This window comes from Desmodus rotundus, chromosome 11, assembly GCF_022682495.2.
Source record: "Desmodus rotundus isolate HL8 chromosome 11, HLdesRot8A.1, whole genome shotgun sequence".
Taxonomy (NCBI): Eukaryota; Metazoa; Chordata; class Mammalia; order Chiroptera; family Phyllostomidae; genus Desmodus; species Desmodus rotundus.
Genome location: NC_071397.1, coordinates 90,752,772 through 90,777,018, shown reverse-complemented (window position 1 = coordinate 90,777,018; position 24,247 = coordinate 90,752,772). Strand labels below are relative to the sequence as shown.

General features: G+C 43.5%; 1 protein-coding gene across 3 annotated transcripts in view; it reads right to left on the bottom strand.

Annotated features, from left to right (window-relative positions):
- The window catches only part of UST (uronyl 2-sulfotransferase), a 281,093-nt gene that overhangs the window by 169,372 nt on the left and 87,474 nt on the right, over nucleotides 1–24,247 (bottom strand). For all 3 annotated transcript variants that reach the window (XM_045188889.3, XM_024551949.4, XM_045188888.3), the window contains exon 2: nucleotides 3,300–3,343. In XM_045188889.3, the coding sequence (XP_045044824.1) occupies nucleotides 3,300–3,343 (44 nt within the window). The remainder of the gene's footprint in view (nucleotides 1–3,299; nucleotides 3,344–24,247) is intronic.

Genomic DNA, 24,247 nt, shown 5'->3' with positions numbered 1-24,247 from the left:
TGAACTCAATTTATACAGAAGAGCATAAGAAATAGGATAAAAACCTGAAATGTCATCATCTGGAAAAAATACAATTATCCTTCCAGGCTTCTTTCTATACACACACACACACACACACACACACACACGATTTTATAAGAAGTGCAATCACACTATGCTAGCTGTTTCATGCCTGTTTTATATTTGTGAGTATCTTTCTATTTAATTCAAGATAGATATACATGTTCATTCCTAGTAGGGCTCTAATCTTAAAGACTATATTTGGTACACACGCAGCATGCTAGCAAAAAAGTAGTCAACAAAAGGAAATATTAACATCTGTTTTCAAATGACTTAGCTCAAAAACTGAGGTGAGCCATGTGGTTACAGTCCATTTTAAAAACAAGTAAAAATCAGAAAGGTTTGGTTCTTTTCCATGAAAACACTGGAGACAATGAAGACCTAGGCCCTGCATGTACCATGTGGCACATACCCCATGCCCCACGTGGCTATTACTTGTAGAATGTGAATCTTATAGAACTGAGCTTTTAATAAAATGAGAACTCGCCTATAAACCTCAGGGCTTAGAAATCTTATTTTTATCCAAATCACAGCTCTTTCAGTCTTGGCATCAAAGAGTGGTTTCTGAAAGCTAAACAAAGATGAAAACTGTGGATCTGGACTCCGGCCGGCCGTCCCCTGTTAGGTAGGGGGTTCACTCTGGGCACACATGTGTCTGTCCCTATCCTCTGGGTTCCCCCATGTCCAGAGGTGGCTAAGCCAGTGGTGTGTGGACCTAAATAACCAAAGCCCCACCTCAGGGGATACCCAAGGGACCTTTATCTGGAAGCCTGGCCTCATCACTGCTGGGACTCATTTCCACCCTGTCAGACATAATAAGCATGGATGAAAAGATATTCACATACCAATATTATTTTTATCTGTTTTTATATTATTCTTCTTATTTTGGCTATTGCTTAGAAAGTCAAGAGGGTTGTTGCTACTCTACTTCTAGATGATAAAAATGCAGTTATAGGGAAAGAATCTGTATTCTATAAACTTCTGGGTGTTTAAAGAGATTATATTCACAATATTCACGCTTGGGAAAGTCTCTAAACTCATTTACTCTGAAAGTGGTCTAAAATGATCTGATGTGACCTGATGGGTTTTGCATATCATGGGGAGCCTTAGTTAAGGGTGGAGGAAGGGGGAGGGGTGCAGAACGGACTGCAGGGGGGTGGAGGGAGACTCACTGAAAGAGAAAGAGCATCAGGGCACCAAAAGAGAGCTCAGTAAACACAGAATCCAGGCACCGAGGAGACTAGCAAAGGGACAGACAGGATGGCCACCCTGGCAAGAGTAAGGCCCCAGGCCGGTCACCAAAGACTGAGTACAAGAACATAAGTTTATATGAAGTGGGCCTGGATCCTCCGAACAGGTAAAACCCCATTTATCAAACCTGGAACCCAATGCAATGTCCCAACATGCCATTGAGAGAAACAGCTAACCTCTAGGGGTCCCACCTAACCCCTCTTCCCTAGAGAGCACTTGGCCCCACTTGGAAAAGTACAGTTACTGGCAAAGAAACCTAGCAGGCCATCTGCAACTTTCTTCTTCCCCACCCCAACTTACTTTCCCTCCCAGGCAGGTTATTGACCAAAGAAAATATGTTTTCACTCCAAGAAAACTCACAGTGGAACTCATTGTGATATTAATAAATAACCTTCACAGGATAAGCCATACCACTCTTTGTAGGCCATTAGCAGTAAAAAACCCAACACCAAAAATGCTCAAGGAAATAGTTTCTCTATATTCGTGGCCTTCAGAGCTGAGGTTCTCAAATGTGGTCCCCAGACCAGTAGCACCAGCATCTCTTGGGAGCTTGTAAGAAATGCAGATTCTCAGGTCCCATCTTAGACCTACCAATCATACACTCAGAGATATGAGCCCAACCACCTGTGTTTTAACAAGCCTCCAGGAAACCCAGGTGCAAGCTTAAGTTTGAGAACACTGGCCTACTGGTAAGACCCAGAATAGGAGCCAGGAGACCTAATTTAGATCCCAGCTCCGATGGCATAGTCCAGCTCAGTGAAACTGAATGAATAGCCACAATGTACTAACGTAAGGATGGGAGGATACTGAGATGAGCTAGACGTGGTTCTTAACTTCAAATGGTATCAAATCCTATATATTCCTTTTCTCCTCCAGGGTAGGGGCTATTTTGTTGCCATTGTTTTGTTTTGCCTCATATTTGTATTCCTAGTGCCTATATCATTGTGGGCACCCAGTATGCAGTGGACCACGTGGTAGAGACATTCAGGACTCTGCTAAGTGCTACTGTACCATTCATCAATGATCTTAATGTTACTCCACGCTAGTGGACATTCACCACCACTTATTTAATGCTGCTAGCACGCCAGATGCTGAGTGCTTGTCATAAATCAGCACGTTCGGCCCTTTCAGATGCCCTGCGCTGCGGGCAGTATTTTAATTCCTGCTTTGCACATTAAAACTCTCAAGCTCAAAACATTAAGGAACTTGCCCAATGTCATGCACTGAAAGTGGCAGAGCCGGTGGTAAACCCAGAAACAGCTGATTCAGAAGCTCATGGTTGTAACTGGGGTCTTTAAATCCCAAATTGAAAAGCCAACACTAGGACAAATTCCCAGGCTTTAAGGTTAGTGGTTGATTTTCTTCCCATGATGCCCTTAAAACTGTACCTTATAGGCATTACCTTCAGTGGTCAAAGACTATTTCTCTCTCTCTCTTTTTTTGTAGATAGGCATTTGGTTTTCATTGATTTCAAGGAAGTAGACAGTGGTGGGGAACTATGTCAATATTTCACTGGATGGTTCTGACTCTTAAAAACATGGACTGGAGAGGGCACTGGCAGAGAAATCTGGGTCTAAGGGCTGAGCCTTAGGTGGGGTGTCCCAACGAAGGCAGGCCAGAGGGAAGCGGGCAGAGGTGAGTCTGGCCGAGGCTGCAAGGCATGGCGAGGCCAGGTTGCAGGAAGCACGGATGCCAAGGCAAAGGAGGCAGCAAACAGGAGAAGCTGCCAAAGACCTAGGTCAGACGAAGGCTCCAGTGCTAGCGCAGCTACAGCTACTGATGAATTAACAGCTCTCCTCTCTCATCATTTTGGCTGCCTCCATATGTTTCTTCTTCTCTATATTGTAAGTCAAAGACTAACTTGAAATCTGCCAGCTACTATTTTCTTGTGAGCAATTCAGGGCCAGGGGGGATCTGGTTGGGGTCATTGGAGGCTGTAGGTGCGGAGAAAAGGAAAAGGGGGGTTACACCACAAGCAGAGACCCTACCTTACTAGGAGGCGGTCCATGGTCATCCAAATAAGTGGAATTTCCTAGGGAAAAAGGAAAAGAAGAAAGTTGATGAATCTATAATTTTAAAACCAAAATGAATTCAGGACAAAGTCATTGCAAATAAGCATTCTAGACATATTTCTATTCAGTCAACTGTACCAAAGAAAAGTGGGGGGATTTTGCTGTATTACAATGCATTTACAAACATTCTATACACATGGGTGTGTGTACTCACAGACACACACCTGCAGAAACACGTGCCATTACTCCTCACCCAATACCTGTTGAATTTACATTAGACCAGGGGCATCAGAGTTTCACGTAGGCTGCTACCACACAGATGGCCTGGCCCTGTTCCCAGAGGTCCTGGTTCTGTAACTCTGAGCATTTGCACTTCTAACAAGCTCCCCAGTGACGCGGAGGCTGCGGGTCCTAGGACCACATTTGGAGAAGCGTCGCACAGTCTCCCCACTTTGTCCTGACTGCCAGTTTCCTTCATCTCTCCGGTCTGGCTTGCTTGGCCTTTACTCTAACAGCCACTGTCTGGCTTGTGTGTTTTCAGAGTGCATGGTCACTGTTTCCTGATGAGCAAGGACTCAGAGGGGTTAGGGAAGGAACTAAAGGTTGAGATCCTTTTAGGTAGCTGGTACTCAGGTAAGTGTTTTACAGGTTTTCATTCACCGAATTCAAATATCAGAGGTGGGTTAGAATTATCCCCACTTACAGAGGAGAAAATAGAGGCCTGGAGAAATCCAGTAATTTGCTCATGGTCACACTGCTCTTAAACTGCAGAGAGGAGAGAAGACAGTTTTTTCCAGAGGGTGCTTGGGCACCTGCATATCCAAAAAGCCTGCTAAGGTGTTTGCATCTCTGGCAACCTGGGCACCGCCAATGTGACCCCCTGGCAACATGTCTGATCACGTGGGGGAGCCGATGATAGTGACATTATAATTGGAGGCTCTTCTCCAAGGGGGTAACGCTTGTCAGTCCAGGGGAAATCATCTCCACAAAAAGTGAATATAACAAAAACAAACTGTGGAAAATACAGGAAACACAGGATTGTTAGAATAGTAACTGAGGAAATAAAGTAAATGTCCTCATTGGAGTAGATGAAAGATGATTTGTCAGGAAAGAGCAAAAGTGACTTAAGAAATTGGAATAAAAACTTGAACTGTTTCCCACAGTTCAAGTGGGAAAACTTATCCAAACATAAGTAAGTGGGTTTGGCTTAAAGGCTTTTTTTTTTTTTTTTTTTTTTGGTACTGAAGCATCATCTGTCCCCTTTGCTTTGTAGTCTTCTGATGTATCATCCACTTGATGTCAACAAGGACTATACTGTCGCTGGCCAGTTGGACAAGGGAGAGGGACGACAGCTTCCAACATTCACGCACAAGACTCTTAAGCACAAATACCTGGCACGCTTGTGACTGAATTATTTTCAGGAACCTTCAAAATGTGGACAATTTGTTAGATCTGAATGACTGTGCTGCCCTCCCCTGGGAACATACACAAACAGGAAATGATGTCTATGTCCAACTTAATAAAGGGGAGGTGCGTTAGAGAATTCAGAAAAACGATTGCCTAAGTCTAGAGAAGTACTCAGAACTGTTCGTCGATCGTGCAGTGGGGATAGCTGCAGAGGGTTCCCGTGCGCTCATCACATCAATGTGTCTTCCCAGGAGGGATGTGAGAAATCCCAGCATGCTCCAGCATGTTCTCCGGGGCTCAATCTCAAGCATCAAAGAGTGCTCGAACAACTAAATGTTTCTAAAATACTCATAGTTTCCATAGGAACCAAAGTCCCTAAAAACTCCAGAAAGGACTGACAAATGCCTGACTGCTACCTCAAACTCCAAACGTTGGTACCCCTGACTCAGGAGTACCTCATCTTGGTTGTCTACAGGCAACTCATGCTTTGCCAGGCCAAACAGAACTCTTTCTTTGCTTGGATTCCACCCCCCAAAGTTCTGCCTCCCCTGTTTCTTTGTTGGGTTACAGGATACATCCCTTCCCACCACAGGCTCCAAAGCCCAAGAGTCATCCCTGATTCATCTCCTTCCCTGACGCCATCCACAGAACTCAGTTGCAAGTCCTATGGGCTCAGCCTTCACAATATTACTCAAATCTGATCACGTATCACCAACCCCTCTGGGCCACCAAGGGGAGCCCTTGGGTCTCTTCATTGGTCGCTGATGGTTTTTTCCTATTCATACAGCAATTAGAAGGATCTTTTAACCTTATCAATTAGACCATGTTAGCCCTCTGCTTAAAATGTTTCTCTAAGAACAAAACAGTCAACTCCTTGTATGGTCTATAACCCTACATGACCCAAGCTCTGCCTCTACCACACCCACCACCAGCCACAACAGCCTTCTCTCTGCTCCGGACACACCAGCCTCTTGTCAGCCAGGGACCTTTTGAACTAGTTCTTTCCTCTTCCAGAAAAAGCTCTTCTCCACCCCCTTCACTCAGGCTCAGCTCAAATGTCCTCTCTCCCTCTCTCCCTTACAGAAGACTTCACTTCTTTTTATACAGAGAAAGGAACAGGGCTGACCAGTGTTGCCACTTGCACCATGGACCACGTCGTTATCTCTATCAGCAGCTCCCCGACTTCCTATCCACAGTTGTGTTCCTGCATCTTCTTAGGACAGAGGCTCTAAATGCCTTTTGCTCATAACAGAGGTACAGAAAGGGAAACGAAAAGCTACCCGAATTTCTTCCATTAGTATTTGGAAGTATTTCTTCCGGCAAGTATTTGTTTTCCTAGGGTCTAACTGCATTATTATATGGTGTTTAGGTAGAGCTTTTCACCTTAGGGTCTTATGCTTTCCTAGTGGGAAGTAAATACCACTGTCAGAATTTTCAGACCTGAAGCTGGTAACTTTTTGGCTGTGGAGATCAAAGGATGAACACTGTTATCCCAAGCACTTCCCCAGACATCAAAGACGCTTCCTGCTGTTCAGTCTTGCAGAGGATTCTAGTGTGGCTGTCAAGTTTGGGGGAGGGAAGATCAGACCCAAGCCCTCCAGGTCTTTGAGCTTGGAGGTCAGGATGTAAATCTGGGAAGAAAAGGTGGAGGGCGGCTGATGAAGGGCCCGGAGCCAGGACACAGGACAAGTGCTCACCTGCCGCCCACCTCCATTGCCCTGTGAATGTCCACTTCTGACCCCAGTCTCCGGTCCCAGGTCCCAGCACCCTGTGAGGCAGGACCTCTTATTTTTGGAGGCCTAGAGAGGCCTCCATCATTTCATTTCTTTCCAGAAAATGTTCATGCCTTTAGAACTCTGCCTCTAGTTTCCTTTTCGTGAGTGAAGTCTTTCCTTTTGGGATCAAGGATTACAGTATCTTGTCAAACCAGAAAAGAAAAAAGGAACAGCATACCAACCATATGTTTCCACTCCTACCATCAGTCAACTTTCAGAAGGGCCTGTCTCTAAGCTGCCAAGAAACTGCTAGCTCGGGCTGGCATGGACCTAATCCTCTCGCAGAAGTCAAGCTTGTCCAGGCTGCTCAGGAGGGTGGAGGACACGGGTGGCTACTGATCTGAAGCACCACTCCAGCCCCTTGAACTGACCTGATGGTGGTTACATGGCTCTGTATGTGGTTAACATATATGGTGCTATACACAAAACCAACCAACAACAAAACCCTCACAGTTTAATGGCATTAAAGACACCCTGGTTAGACAGCAAGTGATCTCAGACTTTGCAACCAGCTAAATCACAATGCATTCTAAATCTCACCCTACCTATCCAACCCTTCATGATGGAGAGCTTGCAGGGAGGTGATAAATATAACCTGAGAACATTGTAACAATAGCCACAGGGGAGTGGGGAGGGGATAGTGGGGAGAGGGGTCTATAGGAGCTACTATAAAGGACACAAGGACAAAATCAAGGGGGAGGATAGAGGTGGGGGAGGGAGGTGGGACTGGCTGGGGTGGGGTGGTGGGAAGGGGAGAAAATGCAGACAATTGTAACTGAATAAAAATTAATTAATTAATTTAAAAAATATATTTAAAAATATATATATAACCTGAGAGATCATGTGTGAACGTGCAAAGGGGTACATCCAAGTACATGGGACTACAGTTTGTGGACTTACTAGACCATGTGTGTGTTACCAGAGTCTTTGCCAAACAGTATGTTTTCAACGTCTACCTACTTTAGGCATCACATAAACTATGCACCACAAAGAAGCATTTCAGGATACTCATGTGAAGTCTGAGTGGGAACTAGGAGGCCAGGATTTGTGATGTGGAATTTGAAGATTCCTCAATGATTACTATATTATACTTGGATCTCAGCTGGCATAACCAAGGCATGCTAACCATACAAGAACTGTCTAAGTCTTCTATGACAAGAGCAACAAGAAAACAGATGTACTGTATATTTACATATACAGATTACATCTCATAATAGAGAATATCCCCCAAGAGGTGTCATTCTGCTCTGAATAAATTGCTCTACCTCCCCAAAGTTCTCCATGTATGCATCTGTAAAGATGAAATAAGCACATAGGTTATTGTAAGGAGTACCCGAGGGTAATTTAATTCCGTGAAAAATACTTAGGACCAAACCTGCACAGAGTCAGCACCGGTAAGTTCACCAGCAGCACAGTTGTACTATGAGAAGTAGCCGGAGCTGTCCAAGCCCCTTCTTCACAGCCTCTCCAGCCTCTCACTCGGTAGTTTCCAAGCCCTACCCTCCTGCACATTCCGCTTGCCTGCAATGATTTTAAGAAATGTTGATACAGGGCCTTGCCTTAGCTATCCTGATATAATTATTCTGGGACAAGTCATTTGGCATTTGGTATTTTCTGAAGTTCTTCAGGTAACTCTAATGTCCAGCCAGGGTTGAGAATCACTGAGCTGCAAAATATAAATTAATGTACTCCATAATTCAGGTTGAATCTCATTTTCTGGAAGTAAAAAGTAACAGATCTTATTCAAGCTGATCCTAATCTCAGGTCAGCCCCCTCGTTTCTGGTGAGAGATGATACGGCATGAAGGAGAATGCTGATGGGGGGCTGACGCTCACGGAAGGGCTCCCTGCCACAGAGGAGGCCGGCTGGGCAGCTCTGGGGCGCACCTGCGCCAGGGGACATAACACAACTGAAAAGGCCACAGCTCACCAGCTGCCCCGAAGTGGGCTGGCACGAGGCGCTCTGGCTTACCCCTTACACCACACAGGTTGCCCAAACCTTCCTGGGACTCCACAAATCTTTTCATAACTAACTTCAGACGTTATAGTTTCAGGACATATTTGTGATCTGTTGCACCCCTCGTTTCAAGGTAAAAAGGGGAAATAAAAGCATAATCCTTCATCTGTCCACAATATTCCCAGACCCACCAAATTCAACAAACAAAGGATATGCTGTTAGTCCTCGGAGACACTAATATTTGATCCCTACGCACACGTTAAAGGTCCCCAAGGATCTAAAAGGAGAAGCCGCAAAGAAATCTGAGGCAAAGACACTGTCTGGTCCCAGTCCAGTGAGGCACCCCTTCTTCCGGGCCGTTTCCCCGGAGTGGAGAGGGGGTGGGGCACCTGGTCAACACATGCCCACATAAACCCGACAGAAACCAGCACGGCTGGATGAAGAAGTCACTGCTAGAAGCACTGGCATGAAGAAGGACTGCCGGGCAGGCCCCTCAGGGTGCCGGGTATGTGAAATAGCAACAGAGGCTCTTGTAAGAGGAAGTGGAAAGGAGCCCTGGGGTGGGGGGTGGGGGAGTCATTTAATGGATTCAGGAAGATACCGCTAATAGAAGTGACTGGCACTGATGACAGACAACAGTTCAGGAGTGGCAGAGGGAGCACTGCAGGCTGAAGAACAAAAGACTCATCTTCAAATTTCCATCCTGCCCTTTGCCAGTTGAGTGACCTTGGAAATGTCACTAATTTCCCTGGGGCTTTATGGCCCCACTTGCCATAAATGGAAATGCTTTATGGAAATGAAAAAAGACGGGTATAAAAGCACTTAGCATAGGGCCGACAGGGCACATAGGAAGTGCTCAGTGAATGATAGCTATTCCCTCATCATATATTTCCCAATTTTATCATTTAAATTTAATTTTGTATTTTTTTATTATTGAGGAAATCAAAGAGACTCCTGAGGCCTGGGGAGTAGTTTATTGTTTTAAGGATGAATATTAACATAAAGTAATTATTTGTTATTTCCTATTACTTTCCAAAACTAGCTTAATATGTCTCCAAAGATGCACAATGTTTTCCCCAATCATTTGAAATACCTTTAGCAATGTGCAAATGAACTTACAGAACCTTCAGGGGATTAATGTATTCTTGACTCTTAAGTCTTGCATTAGCAGATTTATTTTTGTCTGAATGGGTCCCTGAAGAACAAAAATGTTTTAATTCTAAATTCTCTCATAGAAACCATAATACGCATTAGTGTCAATGTCAAAAAAGCCACCTCTACACTGTGTTAATTTTGATCAGACATCAGCAATTCTTCTGAGAGTCCTTCTTCCATGGGCTTCTTTTCAAATCGTAATCATAAGCAATTGAAATCCTTTTCTCTCTGACTCAGAAGCAGACATTTCACACAGGATTCTGGTTACCTACAACACGATCCTAAGCTTGTGTCTCTCCCTGTCCCCCCACCCCTGGTGGAGTCTGGGCCCCTGATAAGACCCTGTTAATGAAGGACTCACTGTTGAAGGCAACACTGAAACCCCAGCTTAGCCTCTGCCAAAAAATTATGCTAATGCCACCCTTTCCACCATTAACCATGGGTTACATTTCTCTGAGAGGCAGCTGTCAGCACGCACCAGCCGTGGTTAACAATGAGGAGTTTGTATGCTGGGTAAACATCCCCAATAGCGCCGGTTCTTATAATTAACGCCGCTCCAAAGACACTGGGATGGAAGAAAACTGCTTGCACAGCTTTCGTTAAGCTTTAATAAAATTACTTGCCACTGAACTCAGACCCATGGCTCTACTAACTATCAATACTTAAATATACATATTAAAATACCTTAAAAGTATCTTGAATGTCCATCCAACGAGTTAACAAAGGCAAAAACATCCTGAAAACACTTTCTCAATCCCAAATGATAAAAATGAGCATACCAGACACTGAAAAACGCAAAGTAAACTGTTATCAATTATGATTTAGAAAGTGGCTTCCATTCCAATAAATTTTAAAAGGAAATTAATGCTTCTCTCTTTGTATTCCTGATTCAAAAATACTGCCTTTTCTATAATATATCTCTTTTGCATTAAATTTGAATATACATTTTAGGATGTCAAGGGTACATTTGCAGAAGGAAATTACTTTTGGAATCAAACGATCAGGGCACTATTGCTGTAATAAAAACCTAAATATAAATATGAATTATTGCCAAATTAGCTCTGGAATCCATCGCAATCATATTATGTAATCTCATGCAGATAGGAATGAAGTAGCAAAGGGAGATGGGATCATTTTGGCTTCTGTTTCAGTCCAGGAGGCCTTCCTCTCAGAGTGATTACTACAGTCAACGGACCCCTGGTGTAACTAAAGCACAGCCCCAGCCCTGTGCACTGTGAGGCTCTACGCAGCAGCCAGGTAGGACCTCTTTTTGTATCAGGATGCAGCCACCATGAGAACTGACATTTTCAATCACATGCTTATTGCATACAGCTCCCGTAATAACTATAGTGGAGAACAGGCAGGATGCAGACAATTTAAGCATCTAACCTTGGAGAAACAAACAAACAAAAAGGCCAAAATACCAGCATCTGCATTATCACCATTGTGGTTTTAGCATCATGCTGATCGAGGCTTTAAGTGCTAAAGCACTCTATATACCTCTCCCCATTGGGTTTCCATGACAACCTCTGGGGTAGGAACTACCATGATCCCCATTTTCAACAGAAGGAGCCAGCCAAGGCTCAGGAAGGTGAAGTGACCTACAGGACGTCAGGCAGCTAATCAGCAGGAGCTCCTGGATTGGACCATGGCTGCACCCATACACACCTTGCCTTGCTCAGAGATTCCAGTCTGGGAGCCATAGTGGGTTTTGAGATGTGGAACCCTTTAACTCTCAGGGAAATGCAGGATGGTCACCCAGGGCTATTTGCGGTGGCCAGAGCAGAGTGGGGTCTGAGCTCTCAGGACCTCAGGCAGAGAGTTACCTGCCCATCGAGCACATGAACCTGCAGGCTGCTGAAGGGCCCAAGGAGCCAACAACACAGCACTCGGGGGCAAGGAGGGGACAAGTTAAGTGGCCCCAGATTCCAGGGGCAACTCAGAACCTCTGGCTACCACAGGTTCATTTCTAACTGATGTTCCATTGTAGTGGGTCCCGGTTAATTTTGAGATGTCTACTCTGAGTGTGTGCCTTTCTGCAGAGTCATCATTATTTTGAAATACTTGATGTGAAAAGGTAGCTTGGCTTAGAAACCCATTCATATTATTTCAAGAAATGTCAACATTACATACAAGTACAGAAACAGAAGCTGTGCTTGGTTCTTTACATGTACCTTAAACTGATGCAAATCGTGAAAGACTGCACAATGGAACCCAGCGTGGTCCACATCCTAATCCCTGGAACCTGTGACTATGGCACCTTACATGGCAAAAGGTACCCTGCAGATATGATTAAGTTATGGATCTCGAGAGGGGAAGATTACCCTCGATTATCCAGATGGGCCCAATGTAATAATCACAAAGGTCCTTATAAGAGAGGCAGGAGGGTCAGAGTCAGGAGGACACCTGATACCCTACGAAGAGCTTGGACTGACATTCTCTAAAGAGGGAAGAGAAGCCCCAAGTCAAGGGATGCAGGCTACCTCCAGAAGCCGGGCCAGGGAAAGGAACAGATTCTTCCCTGGAACCCCCAGAAGGAACACAGCCCTGCTCCCACCCTGATATGAGCTCATTAAAACCCATTTCAGACAAACCAGAAGATAATAAATTTGTGTTGTTTTTAAGGCACTAAATTTGTGGTGATTCGTTATAACAGCAATAGGAAATTAACACAATTTTAAAACAATTGCACATTTTTAAAATCTCCTCTTTATCTGGATAAAATTTCTCATCGGTGGTAACTGTCAAATTTGAAGAAATTTTCATCAAAAACACTAGAGAAAGAATTGGATGAAGCATTGCAAGTTTGAAACCTAAAAAAAGATCATCACTCTCTATGATAATTTGAAATGCTTTCGCTTAAAAGTTTGCCACAACTTCAAAATTACATTATCTCCTCTAATATTTGGCATTTTGTTTTTCTAAAAATTTATATAATAATAAGAAAATGTAATAAATACTTTCATCAAGCTTCATATAGAAGCCCCACCCTGCCACCACCAATCCTTACCAGTTTATTTCAGTGTGCCACAAAAACATCATTTCCTAAGTATTTCATGATTGGAAAAGTTGCAACACACTGCTCTACTTAACAAACACATCAGGCCTCAGTTGAATGGAGGGCTGTCTTTGGAAAAGGGCTTCAGTCCAACCAAACTGCCATCACTCTAAATCTAGAGTTTCTCTTTGGCTTTGTTATTAGAGCCAGTGTGGCCCACACCTGGTCATACACCTACACCATGCACACACCCCCCATCTGATTTCAGAAAAGGACAATACCCACAGATATCATAAGAGTCCAATCCCTCAGCTTATGGAGGAAATAACTAAATCACAGAGAGGTCAACACACATGGCTGGTTAGTATCAGAGGTTAAGAATAGACCCAGGGCCCTGGTGCTCATTCCACAACAGAACAGTCTTCCCATTGTACCTGCCATTTTTTACCCTGAATGGTATTTTCAAGCTTGATCACATAGCTTACTCTCCAAACTTGAAGCAGAATGACTTCGGGCTATTCTTACATAATTAAATTCTTTCTCTCAGGATAAAGATACATCATCATTGAGAGAACTTAAAAAGATGTGCTTCCAACATTAAAGAACATTCCCAAAGAGAATAGTTTAAATGCCTTGCACGTGGCTGCAGGGGGCTCACGACCTCTCGAGACTCATGCATTGAGATGTTCAAGTCTTAACATGCTTTGTTGAAAAGTAACACTTGTGAAGATCAACTTGCACGAATGAATCAAACACACATGAGACCTGGCCCTGTGCAGACATGTGAGCTGCACTGTTGTAATGGAGTCAGGCACAGCAACAGGTACAGGGTGTCTCCCAGCTAAGTCTTTAAAAAGGGAGGGGGCAGGCCCCCCTGGCCAGGGTCCCCAGTGCCTGGGATGCAATACTTGGAGGTGGACAGGACATCTGCATATGCCTGCAGAATGGCAAGTCTAAGTTAACAGTATCCTCATGACCTTGAAATCAAGATAAGAAGATGATGTCTCTTTAAGAGGCAAAGGGAAGTTTGTGCAAAGCCAAGGGCTTCAGGGCACATCTGAAATAAGCTTATGTGTATATGGAGCTCCCATGTCCCTCTGCACCATCTCAGCAGCATCCCCATCAACCCTGAAGGAGCAGCGCAGGAAGGAAGCTGATCCCAAGTTCACATGGCTGGGAGGTGTGAGAGTTAGCCTTGGACTTGAGTTGAAGATCCTGGGAACCCCACTGCACACCACCTCAGGGTTCTCTGCACAACAATGGGAGGATTGGTGGGTTTCCTATGGCACCATGTGGACCAAAACATCAATCACCACTGTGAGCCTGGAGGAGGCTAAACCCACAATCTGATGAAAGAAGTCTGTGAGGACTAAATCAGGAAACCCCATGGGAAAGTCATCAGTAGGCCCTGGTGACGTTCCAGGAGTGAAATAACTCTTGTTGGGTCACAGACCACTGCTTGCTTCAAGGCTGGTATCCAAGCAAACATATCTTTTAATGGATAAAAAAGATTTTCTGTTCCTAGTTCTGCCCCCTGCTTGATGGGTTTCTAGGGCATGGCCTCAGGCCACTGGTAAATGAGTGTGTCTTCTATATTCTAAATGAAACAGTAGTATGTGTGACAGAGAAATTACTTATCACTTGCCAATTGTTCTCATGCTTTAGGGAAACGCGTATGAAGGAACTTTCTACGCGATGTTTCAAATAAACCACACTAACGATATGCACGCGAACAAGAGGTCTGCAGAGCTGCTCCTAATGCTGAGGCTGATTGAGAACGTGTGCGGAAGAAACGGGCCTGATGGCAAACTGGGTCTCACGCGGGTGTCGTGGTGCAGACAGAACTACCCCACCTGGGATGGCGCTTTCACATCAACTTTCAAGTCACACCAGGAAGGGGGCTTAGTTTCTTCTTTATGAGGTCTTCCAGTCTAAAAAGGATTTTTAACAGAGCAGCAGAAATTATTGAAATCATTCAAAACACTAATCCTCACAAAATTAAACAGCAATCTCTCTTAGAAACATGGTGGTATCTGTTTAGAAAAGAGTGAGTTTCAAAAATTGCAATATCTCTCCTTTTTTCTATCATCTCTTGAGTGCTAGTTTTGTATCAGATTTAACAGGATTAGGCAAGGTTTTGTGGTTCGTAAAACTATAATATAAAAGTTTTGGAAGATAAAGGTGGATTCTTATACTTCCATATGTTATTCTGTAGGCACAGATAAACACACTGCACCTGCCAAAAAAAAAATAAGCCAACAAATAGATGCTTAAAAATCGTAAAATCCTCACCAAAATGCGTTGAGTACAAGGGAAAGAATGCAGGAGAAAGAATGTCAGTTTTGCAGTGAAATCTACTTACTGGATGTGACCTTGGCCAAGGTCTTCAAGTTTCTGAGTTTTGGTTTCCCCATAGGTAAAGCAGGAAGAATAAAACTTAACCTCACAGGGCTGGGGAGATTCGAACTACCATTTATAAACTGCCTGGCATGCATACAATAAAGTGTAGCTGTTATGATTATATTTAAAATAGACTTAATTTAAAGACATGGTAGGTTAAAGAAAACCGCTTCTGTGTAATTACATGCATAAACATCAGCCCGGCACTGGAATACACATCCCTTATTAAGCACTAGGATGGCCTGTCGCTGCCTTCCTCCGCATGTTTCAGGTTTTATGATGGGAGGTTGCACCTGGGCATGAATGAAACGTAATTTTTAACACCCTGGCAGGATGTAGGTATTCCTATGCTTGCGTTACTGTCCTGGAAGATAAAGTGCACTGGAGGTCATAAATGCTCTCTGGCAGAGAGTAGGTCAGGGTCTTTTCTGGCAAAGTCTTAGTTGGGCTTTCCCCCAACAAAATGACTTGGGGAGTGCGCTTTCTTACACTCAGAAGAGGATTCTTTCCTAAAATGCTGGGTGCGTTGAACTCATCCCAGATCTGGAAATAGTGATGGTCTTTCAAAGTGGCAGTGAGCCGCTTTGCTGGCCCACTGCAGGGATGAGTCTGAAGGCAGAGGCAGACACAGGACCTGGCAAAGGCAAAGTTATGCTAGAAGAAAATTGGATGGAGTTCGTCTTTGCATTAAGTCAAACAGCTAGTTTCCTGGTCTTCATACTTACGAATTCCAAATATATTCAAGCCTACTTAATATGAACTCGCCTGTTGGGAAATGCGTCGTACTAAAATAAATTGCTCCGACAGCAGAAAATAGGAATCACATAAACGAACCTGGGCTTCCCCCAAATAACTTAATGGTTACAGTGCAAAGGGAGCATCAGCTTATCAAAAGACAGAACTTTCAGTGTAAGGAGCTGTCTGAAGTGGCAAGGGTCTCAAAGCAGTGTCCTCCCGTTGGGAACCGCCCTGCTGGTTTCAGAAGCTATAAACCTCCATGGCTAAGGCTGAGTGAGAGATGTTGGAACCCTAAGCCACTAAGGAGACAAAGCTTATCTCCATGGTAGGGGCACCGCCTCTGCCCACTTTACTTTACCCTGCTTGACCCTGAGCCTGACCAGTTAGCCAATGACGGGTAAGATTCCTCAAAGGAGGAACGACTCAAGACAGGCATGGTCATGAAGAGGCCCACAGGGAAGGACTTGACTTGGGGGGCTATAGAAAAAAGGGGTGATGGACCCTCACCCCTCGGCCTTGACATAGGCTGAGTCCTCATTCTGTCTGCAAGAAGTCTCCTAATCTCTCGGCTGCCTTACTTCCCCTGCCTGCCTGAAGTCTGAAACAATGCCTTAAACCTGAAACAATGCCAGCCATGGGTGCGGCCCTATGCTGGAAAGGGCAGGTTCCCTGGGGCATCAGGCCTAAGAAAGAATGCATAAAATCCTGTGAAACCTGCTTTGCTAATACCCTCAATTTAAATAAGGGTCCAAGCATGAAGTGTGTTCCCCAAAGTTTTATGGCCCTTTAACTATCTGACCCTGACTCAGAATAAACCCTCAGGAGTTCTTTGAATGTTATCTATTGTTTAATCATTTCTGCCTGACAATGATTGATTAGCTTTACATATATACCTTGAATTCCTATGCAAATTAAGCCCAATAAAAGCCCATTGAGGAACTCGTTCCTGGCCCTTCTCCTTTGAGAGATCAGCCACTTTTCCTCCCCAAGCACATCATGTCTTGGTGGACTTATTCTCAGTCCCTCACCCCCACATCCTCCTAGTGGCAGAGATGAAGTCACGATGACCAGCCCGCCTGATATTGTAGAGAAGACCCCTTCACTGGACTGGATGGAAGGAAGCTCTTGGTGACCTCCCGGCCTTCCTTCCAGCTCTCAGGTCCTCTGAAGGCCCCTTATGGCAACAAGCAAATGACTTTGAAAGTCACTTCATTTATCATGTAGAGTTCAGTCATACAAGTAGTGTGAATAATATCACAAATAGGGATATTGATAATATCAAGAAGTCATTTGAATATGGGCATGCTCTTTTTAGCACAGCATTTGATACGTGAAATGGCTTTAAAAGATAAACATATATACTTATTGTAAATATAATAAGTATGTTTATTAGAAATAAACATATTAATATTATATGTAAATACTACATATTAATATTTTATATAAATAGATAAGGTTGAATAAATACATATATATTCAACCATGCTTTAGAAAAAGGCAGGAATTGGAAGGAGGGGAAAGCTGGTTAATGCAAAATGTGTTTTTCTGTCAGGAACAACTTTATGCCAGGCAAAGGACATAAGTATCATAGACTTTCTTCTATTGTGACTACCAGGCAAACATGCCCTGATTCATGCCCACTGAAGTGGTAGGAACTAGTGCTGCATGGAGAGGAGCTAGTCTAACTTCAAGACATGGGATGGAAAGAGTTGAGTAGAGGAGGGCTGAAGGGTTCTTGTTAAGGATTTTTTTCGCTAAGGTTTTACAAGAGAAGCCACAGAGCAGGCAATGTGATGAACAAGACTCTGGTTGGTCTAGAGACCGTGAACACTTCAGATTCTAGCAAAGCCATTACAAACCTTTAAAAAAAAAAAAAAAAGAAAGAAAAAAGCTCCCCGAGGGTTGTGAAAAGATAAATCACAGGAGGGAATGTGACTGCTTTTATATATAACCGAGAATAATTGAAGAAACCAATCAGCAATGGAGAAAATATATTTTGTGATGGTGCAAAGAGGCACTGGAGCAAAAATAACTCGCAAGGATTATAAAAACAATAATGTAGGCTTATAAATAATACGAGAAATTGAATATGCTAATGAAATCGTGACAATGAAAGCTAGAAATAGAGAATTAGATTATACTACCTAAGAGAAATAGGAAGCAGTGGAAAATGGATTTTTCAGTAGGGAACCCTTGATCCTTTCCTGCAATAGAGAAAAATAGGGAAGGCAATGAATATCTTTTGGGTGCCAGTCGTGAATCCTGCATTGGGCAAATCATTACATACGGCTCTCTCTTCAATTTCCAGGTAGATACTGTTTTCTCAGGTTGTAGAGGAGGAAACAAAAGCCTCAGAGAGGTCAAAACCTTTCCTAAGAAGGGACAACAAGCCACCAGCAGGGCCAGGACAGACGTGGAGCAGTGCCTTTCCTGCACCCACTGCGGACTTCCCCTCACACACAGACCTGCCACCTGCTATTGGTTCTGCCTGCATAACACTGGTGATGTAATAAAATTGGGGGCTTTGAAAAATCTTTCAAATCAGTGAAAGATGTAAGATTAGAGGGCTTATCGCAGGTTTTAAAAAGCATGCCATTTTATCTTTTCAGTTAACACATACGATAATCAATGCTGTCATGTGTCAAAGTAGGGGAAAATTCTAAAACCCTCTCTACATACCACACATATTCTGAAGCCCTATAACTAATGCCACACAAGGCTGTACATAATTGTAAGAGATATTTTTCTAGGGAAGATAATTTGTTTCAATGGAAAAAAACTCATTTAAGTCAAGTTTATAAGACATTTAAGAGAAGTTTACAACTACAACGGATAGTTTTTGTTTTTTCTAAAGTGTTTTACTACCACTTTTTGCCCATCCACATTTCAGCCACTCAAACCCTATCTTTCTTCTTTGATTAAGTCCATTTTTCAAAACTCAGCTACACTCACTTGTTTCTTTTTTGAATTTCCAGTATTAGAGAGGGAGGGAGGGTGAGAGGTGAAAAATATAGTATTTATATAAATTGGTTATATATACTTTTATATATCCATATTTTTATAAGTATATACACTAAAAAATATCTTTTTCCAGCAAGGAGAGAAGGGTTTGCACTAGTCCTGAGAAGTAGCTAAATCTGATTGCCACACATTTCATTTCACTTAGGCACGGACCCAGCTGGTCTAAAAACCAAGGGTTTTCTTTCTTTCCATTCTTTATACTAAAAGTGAAAAGTAAACAACTTTTCCTAAAAAGTCAAGGAATTTTTTTTAAAAGAACTGATTTCTCCCTGCTGTACCACAGAATTAAACCCCATACTGAAAATTCAATGCTTGATTCAGGTTTATGGAGAGTCATATACCTCAGCTTTAAATACCATGACCCCGTGCCCCAAAGGGCACCTGAAAGACAATTTTAAGAGTGAGTCCTTTTGTTATGCCTCTCCAGGGATCATGTCGAGCATCTATTCCAATCACCAATGTTACAAAAATCGCCTAAATACCAGCAGACAGGGCTGCATTTTGAGCCAAATTCCTCTAACATCAATCATCTTTGAAGGGGCCACACCAAACCGAGCCAGCCAAGCACCGTACGCATCACCTATATCTTACCAAGCCATCCAAACGACACTTACAGTTGAGGCCAATTAATTTTTAAAGGTTCAAAGCCCACAGGATGTTCACAATCAGAATCGCTTCTAGTCCTAAATATTGCAAAGTACAAAGTAGCATTTTTGACTTAGAATCTTTAAAATCTAGATTTTAAATCTTTTATGAACAAAACCATGACATACATAAGGCAAACCGATTTATAAATATTTTTACTAGCACTGACAGAGAAAATTCACGGCAACCTTTTGGAACACTGTGTGCTGAGGGAAAAACAGGAGGAACCGGAGGAAAAACTCCTGACCCGTGTCACCACCCAGAAACCTGGCGTCTAGAACGTCCTATTGCCAAGTTACCATCTTTGCTATGACTATTGATTATGGAATTGGGGAAAGCAGGCGAGGGGCGGTACTAATTACTACATCGATTCTAACACTCCCACCCAGTTCCTGCAGCGTTTCGAGGGTGTCAGAAGTCCGTGCGTGAGTTTGCTTTACCCACAGCCTCACCTCACTCACACATGCACTGCTGCCTAAGGACCGCACGCTGACCCACTGCGCCCTGGAGCACAGGAGTTTGCTTTACACAACATCATTCCATCACGCGGCTGCCAGTAAACATTACTCTTCCCGATCAATATGCACTTGGATTTTTCCATTTTTACCCGGGTTCTGGATTCTCGTCTGGTGAGTATCCTTGTCCACTGACAGCATAACCACCGTCCTGTGGTTTCCCAACCACTAGTCTCCCGGGCCTGGATCAGACAGAGAAAACAAACACAGGTGGAGAAGCCTTGCTGTGCTTCTCCCTCTTACAACATCTGGGAAATGTTATAAGAGGTAAAAGCCCTTCAAGGACACCTGGAATTTGGATCGGGCTTCGCCGTTAACAAGCTGTGTAATGTGGGCCAGGCCACTTGGCATCACCGAGTCTCACCTTCCTCATATGCAAACACGGGGCTAAGAGGCATAGAATTAAAGCTCTGATGTAAACACTGTACTTCTGCACCTGCCCAGAGCCTCCACTGGTACTTTCCAACTGTGTTAATTGACTGATGGACTAAATTCAGAGGAAGGACTAGAGGTCTATGTTGGCAGAACTTTTAGTGGAAGTATATAATGCTTAAGTCTTGCCTTAAGGGTAGACATGATTCAGTGCAGATGTGACAAAGGGAAGGGCATTTACAACAAGGGAACAGCGTACGCCATCAGAATGACAGGCAGCATGGGCCTGGCCTGTATCTGTGGGCTGGGCGCACATTGAGCACACGGAGGGAGATACATTGTAAAGGAAAGATGAACACAAAATAGCATCTGCAGCTCTTCGTTGGGCACTTTTACAATTTGTCATAGAGCTTGTGGATGAAAATTTACACTTGAAGCCAAGTTCTGTTCACTGAATGAGTTAGCCAGTTTCAAGATGTTCTTAATCGAAGTCTTTATAAATACCAAACACCTTCAAAACATAACATAACATACACACACATTCCCTTCTTCAAATATGGAAAGGCATATATGTATCATCAAATTCTCAATGTCAGTGTTTCTCTAATTCAATGTAAGAAATTACTTGTTATAAATGTTATCTCTGGGAGTCAAAAAAGGAGGAAAAGAATAAAACCAGGGGTCTGAACACAGTAATGCAGTGTCGATTCCAACTCTCAATCAGCTCTGGTATGAAGACCTACCTGAAGTGGAACTGAGAGCAAGTTTTTACTCATCCTTCATCTGTTAATCAGTTCAAAGGAAGTGCTCCCAACCAGGTCAAACAGCTTAGGCATAAACACTTGATTTATTTAATTAATCCCTGGTATTACACAAGAGATTACATGGGAGGCCCACCCCCCAACTCTATTCCCATCTCCTAAAGAGGTGGTTATGTCTTAGTCACTGACATTTATGTGACTGAAGGAAAAGCTGCTGCTGAGGACATTTACCCAAATAGGACCCCTACATATATATCTCAGCTCTAGCTGCTTCCTATGCATAGAACGTCCTGTGAAGTTACCTTATTCCTACCTTGATTGCACAACATTATGCTAATGTATTTGGTTCTGGTTTTGTTTACTGTTTGGCATGAATCATTTCTGTGAATGTTTACTACATTTACTTTATATAATATCAATCAAAAGATAGTTTCCAAAGTTGTAATTGGCCCAGATTGCAGAAAGTTGGATTCCCATCCCCTCCACGCCCAAATACAAAGGAAGAGACATTTCATCTGTCAAATGACTTAAAAAAAAAAATCAGGTCTGAGTGCTGCCCTAGGTGCTGCCAGTTCAAGCATACAGGAGTCACCCAACACCACTGGCACTGTGACTGTGGTGGGACCTGTGACCTCACCCCAGGGCCACGCCCTGCTCAGCTTTCTAGCTAATCTCATTGTCTGTAAGAGTCAACTTTTCTCCTGGAGTAGGATCATTCATGGGCAAAACTCAGGTGAAAAAAAAATATATATATATTTGTACTTGTGCGTATGTGCATTAAGGGATGAAATTTGCCTCTGCCAAAATTGCTTCCGCATACAAGTCCCCACCTGCCTCAGATTCCTCTTCAACTCTAAATGGAAACTGCCATTTAATTTCCTTAGTGACTTGGCTCTCAGACTCCAAATAGACCCTCTCCAGTTGAGCAGACCCTTCCAGAAGGTGGAGCATCCCTCCACTCCTGCCCATCCCTGCTGATCTTCCCCACCAACCTTCACAAGGTATAGTACCTTTAGGCTAATATGGTCTTTGCTACTTTCAAACCACAAATCCCTCCCCTGGGGAGAGCTGAGTGCTAGGGGAGCCACAGCAAATGGCTGGAACACCATGAAAGAAGATAAGGAACAAACCAGTGGTGAGGTGGTAGGTTGCAACATAGTGATTCCTCTAGGCACACTGCAAAAAACCGGAAAGGCCACTAATGGAGTACTCTCAGAGTAGTGAGTGATGTCAACCACAATGCCAAAATGTTTCAATGACAGAGGCTACTAAAAGACTTTTTTACCTTCAAGTTCTACCCTTTCCACCCAAGTGTTGCCCATTACACTGTGACTTATACCATCCATGTATTAACATCACTAATCAGGAGAAGGACCTTTTATCTCGCATCACCCTCACTCCTTCTCTGCCCTAATACTTCTATGCCAATGCAACATTTGTCTAAAATTTCATTAAATTTTAATGAAAATTTAAAAGAGGGTAAAAGAGGGGGATGGGTTGTGAGCATTTGTAAATGGGTGTGAGAAGTGGAAGAATGGGAAAACACAGACAAGGAATAACCAACTCAGACTTGGAGGGGTCAAGGAAGGTTCCCTGGGCCAAGAGCTGGCTGTGCTCTCACGAGAAAGAGACATGGGCTCCTTCCGCAGCCCGGCTGTGGTAAACAATGCCGCAGTGAACATAGGGGTGCATATGGGGTCTTTTCAAATTGGTGTTTTGGGTTCCTTTGGATAAGTACTCAAAAGTGGATTCACTGGGTCATAAAGCAGTTCTATTTTTAATTTTTTGAGAATCTCCATACTTTTTTCCATAGTGGCTGTACCAATTTACCACCAAAAGTGCATGAGGGTCCCCTTTTTTCCACATCCTCGCCAACACCTGTTATTTATTGATTTATTGATGATAACCATTCTGACAGATGTGAGATGACATCTCACTGTGGTAACTATGTATAATGCCAGATAGATGCTAGATCTACTGGGGTGATCACTTCATAGGTTATCCATAAGTGTCTAATTACTATGTTGTGTACCTGAAACAAATATAATATTATATGTCAACTGTAATGGAAAAAACCTTTTAAACTATTTTCCAGAAATATAAGATAAAAGGAATTAAAAGATAAAGTGGGGGGTTGGTGAGAGGGAAGCATGTTCGAGGCGATGGGAACAGAGTTCGCTAGGCAGCTTACATACCCTGGAAGCAATCTGTTAGGCTTCCAAAGCTCTGAATATTAGAACATTTCCTCATACAAATGGATGAAGAAAAATATGCATTTGGTTTACATAGTGATACACAGTAATTTCTGTCTCAGTAGAATCCCCGGGTTGAACATCAGTAAGTTTGAGAATAGGAGCCTCTATGTAACATAAACAAGACGCGGCTCTTTTCCTGAACTGCGATAGTTCAAACATACGTTCAGATCCAGGATGTCACCACGGGCCTTGGCAGCAGGAAGGAAAACAAGAGATTAGCATTCACCCAAACACAACACGTGTTTTTAATAGACTCGGTACAATTTATCTATTTACACGAAGTGCCACTTTTTCCCAAAGGCAGAACCAGTGGTCTTTGTCCTGTTTGTTTCTAAACATCGTGAACACAATGGTCCCGACTCTGCTTTGCATTCGGTTCTTTCCTAATGACCACGCTGGCTTTTATCACAGACTCATAATGCGAGCACAGCTAAACAGGTCCTCCCTGGAGAGAGAGGAAAGGGCCTAGCTGCTTGATTCTTTCTGATAATCCAACCGGTACAGCCATCATCCCAGGATTCACCATATCCCATATGAACAGGAGCAAAAAGTCACCGTTGTGAACGTTTTCTGGGTCCATCCCGCCTATGCCTCCCTCATGAGGCCTTCTCGGGGCCAGCTTCGGGGCAGCACTGCAGGGAACATTCAGTGACCGTAGACCTTCTGTCTCTTCATGTGCTGGCCCCGAAGCAACCACCCAGGGGGCTGGAGAGCTCCTTTTGGCTTCCTGCATGCCCCTCCTCGTCCCTATGTACACAGGAAGTTTTCAAAGATTCAGGAAAATCTGCACATGACTAGGTGTTCTGATAATCCTCCGCTGTCTCCTCCCCACCAGGAAAGCCTAGTCCCAGCAATCTTCTTATTCCTGTTGACTGCAGAGATGATTTGTATCAACATTTATCGACAGTGAGAGAACTCCACACGCC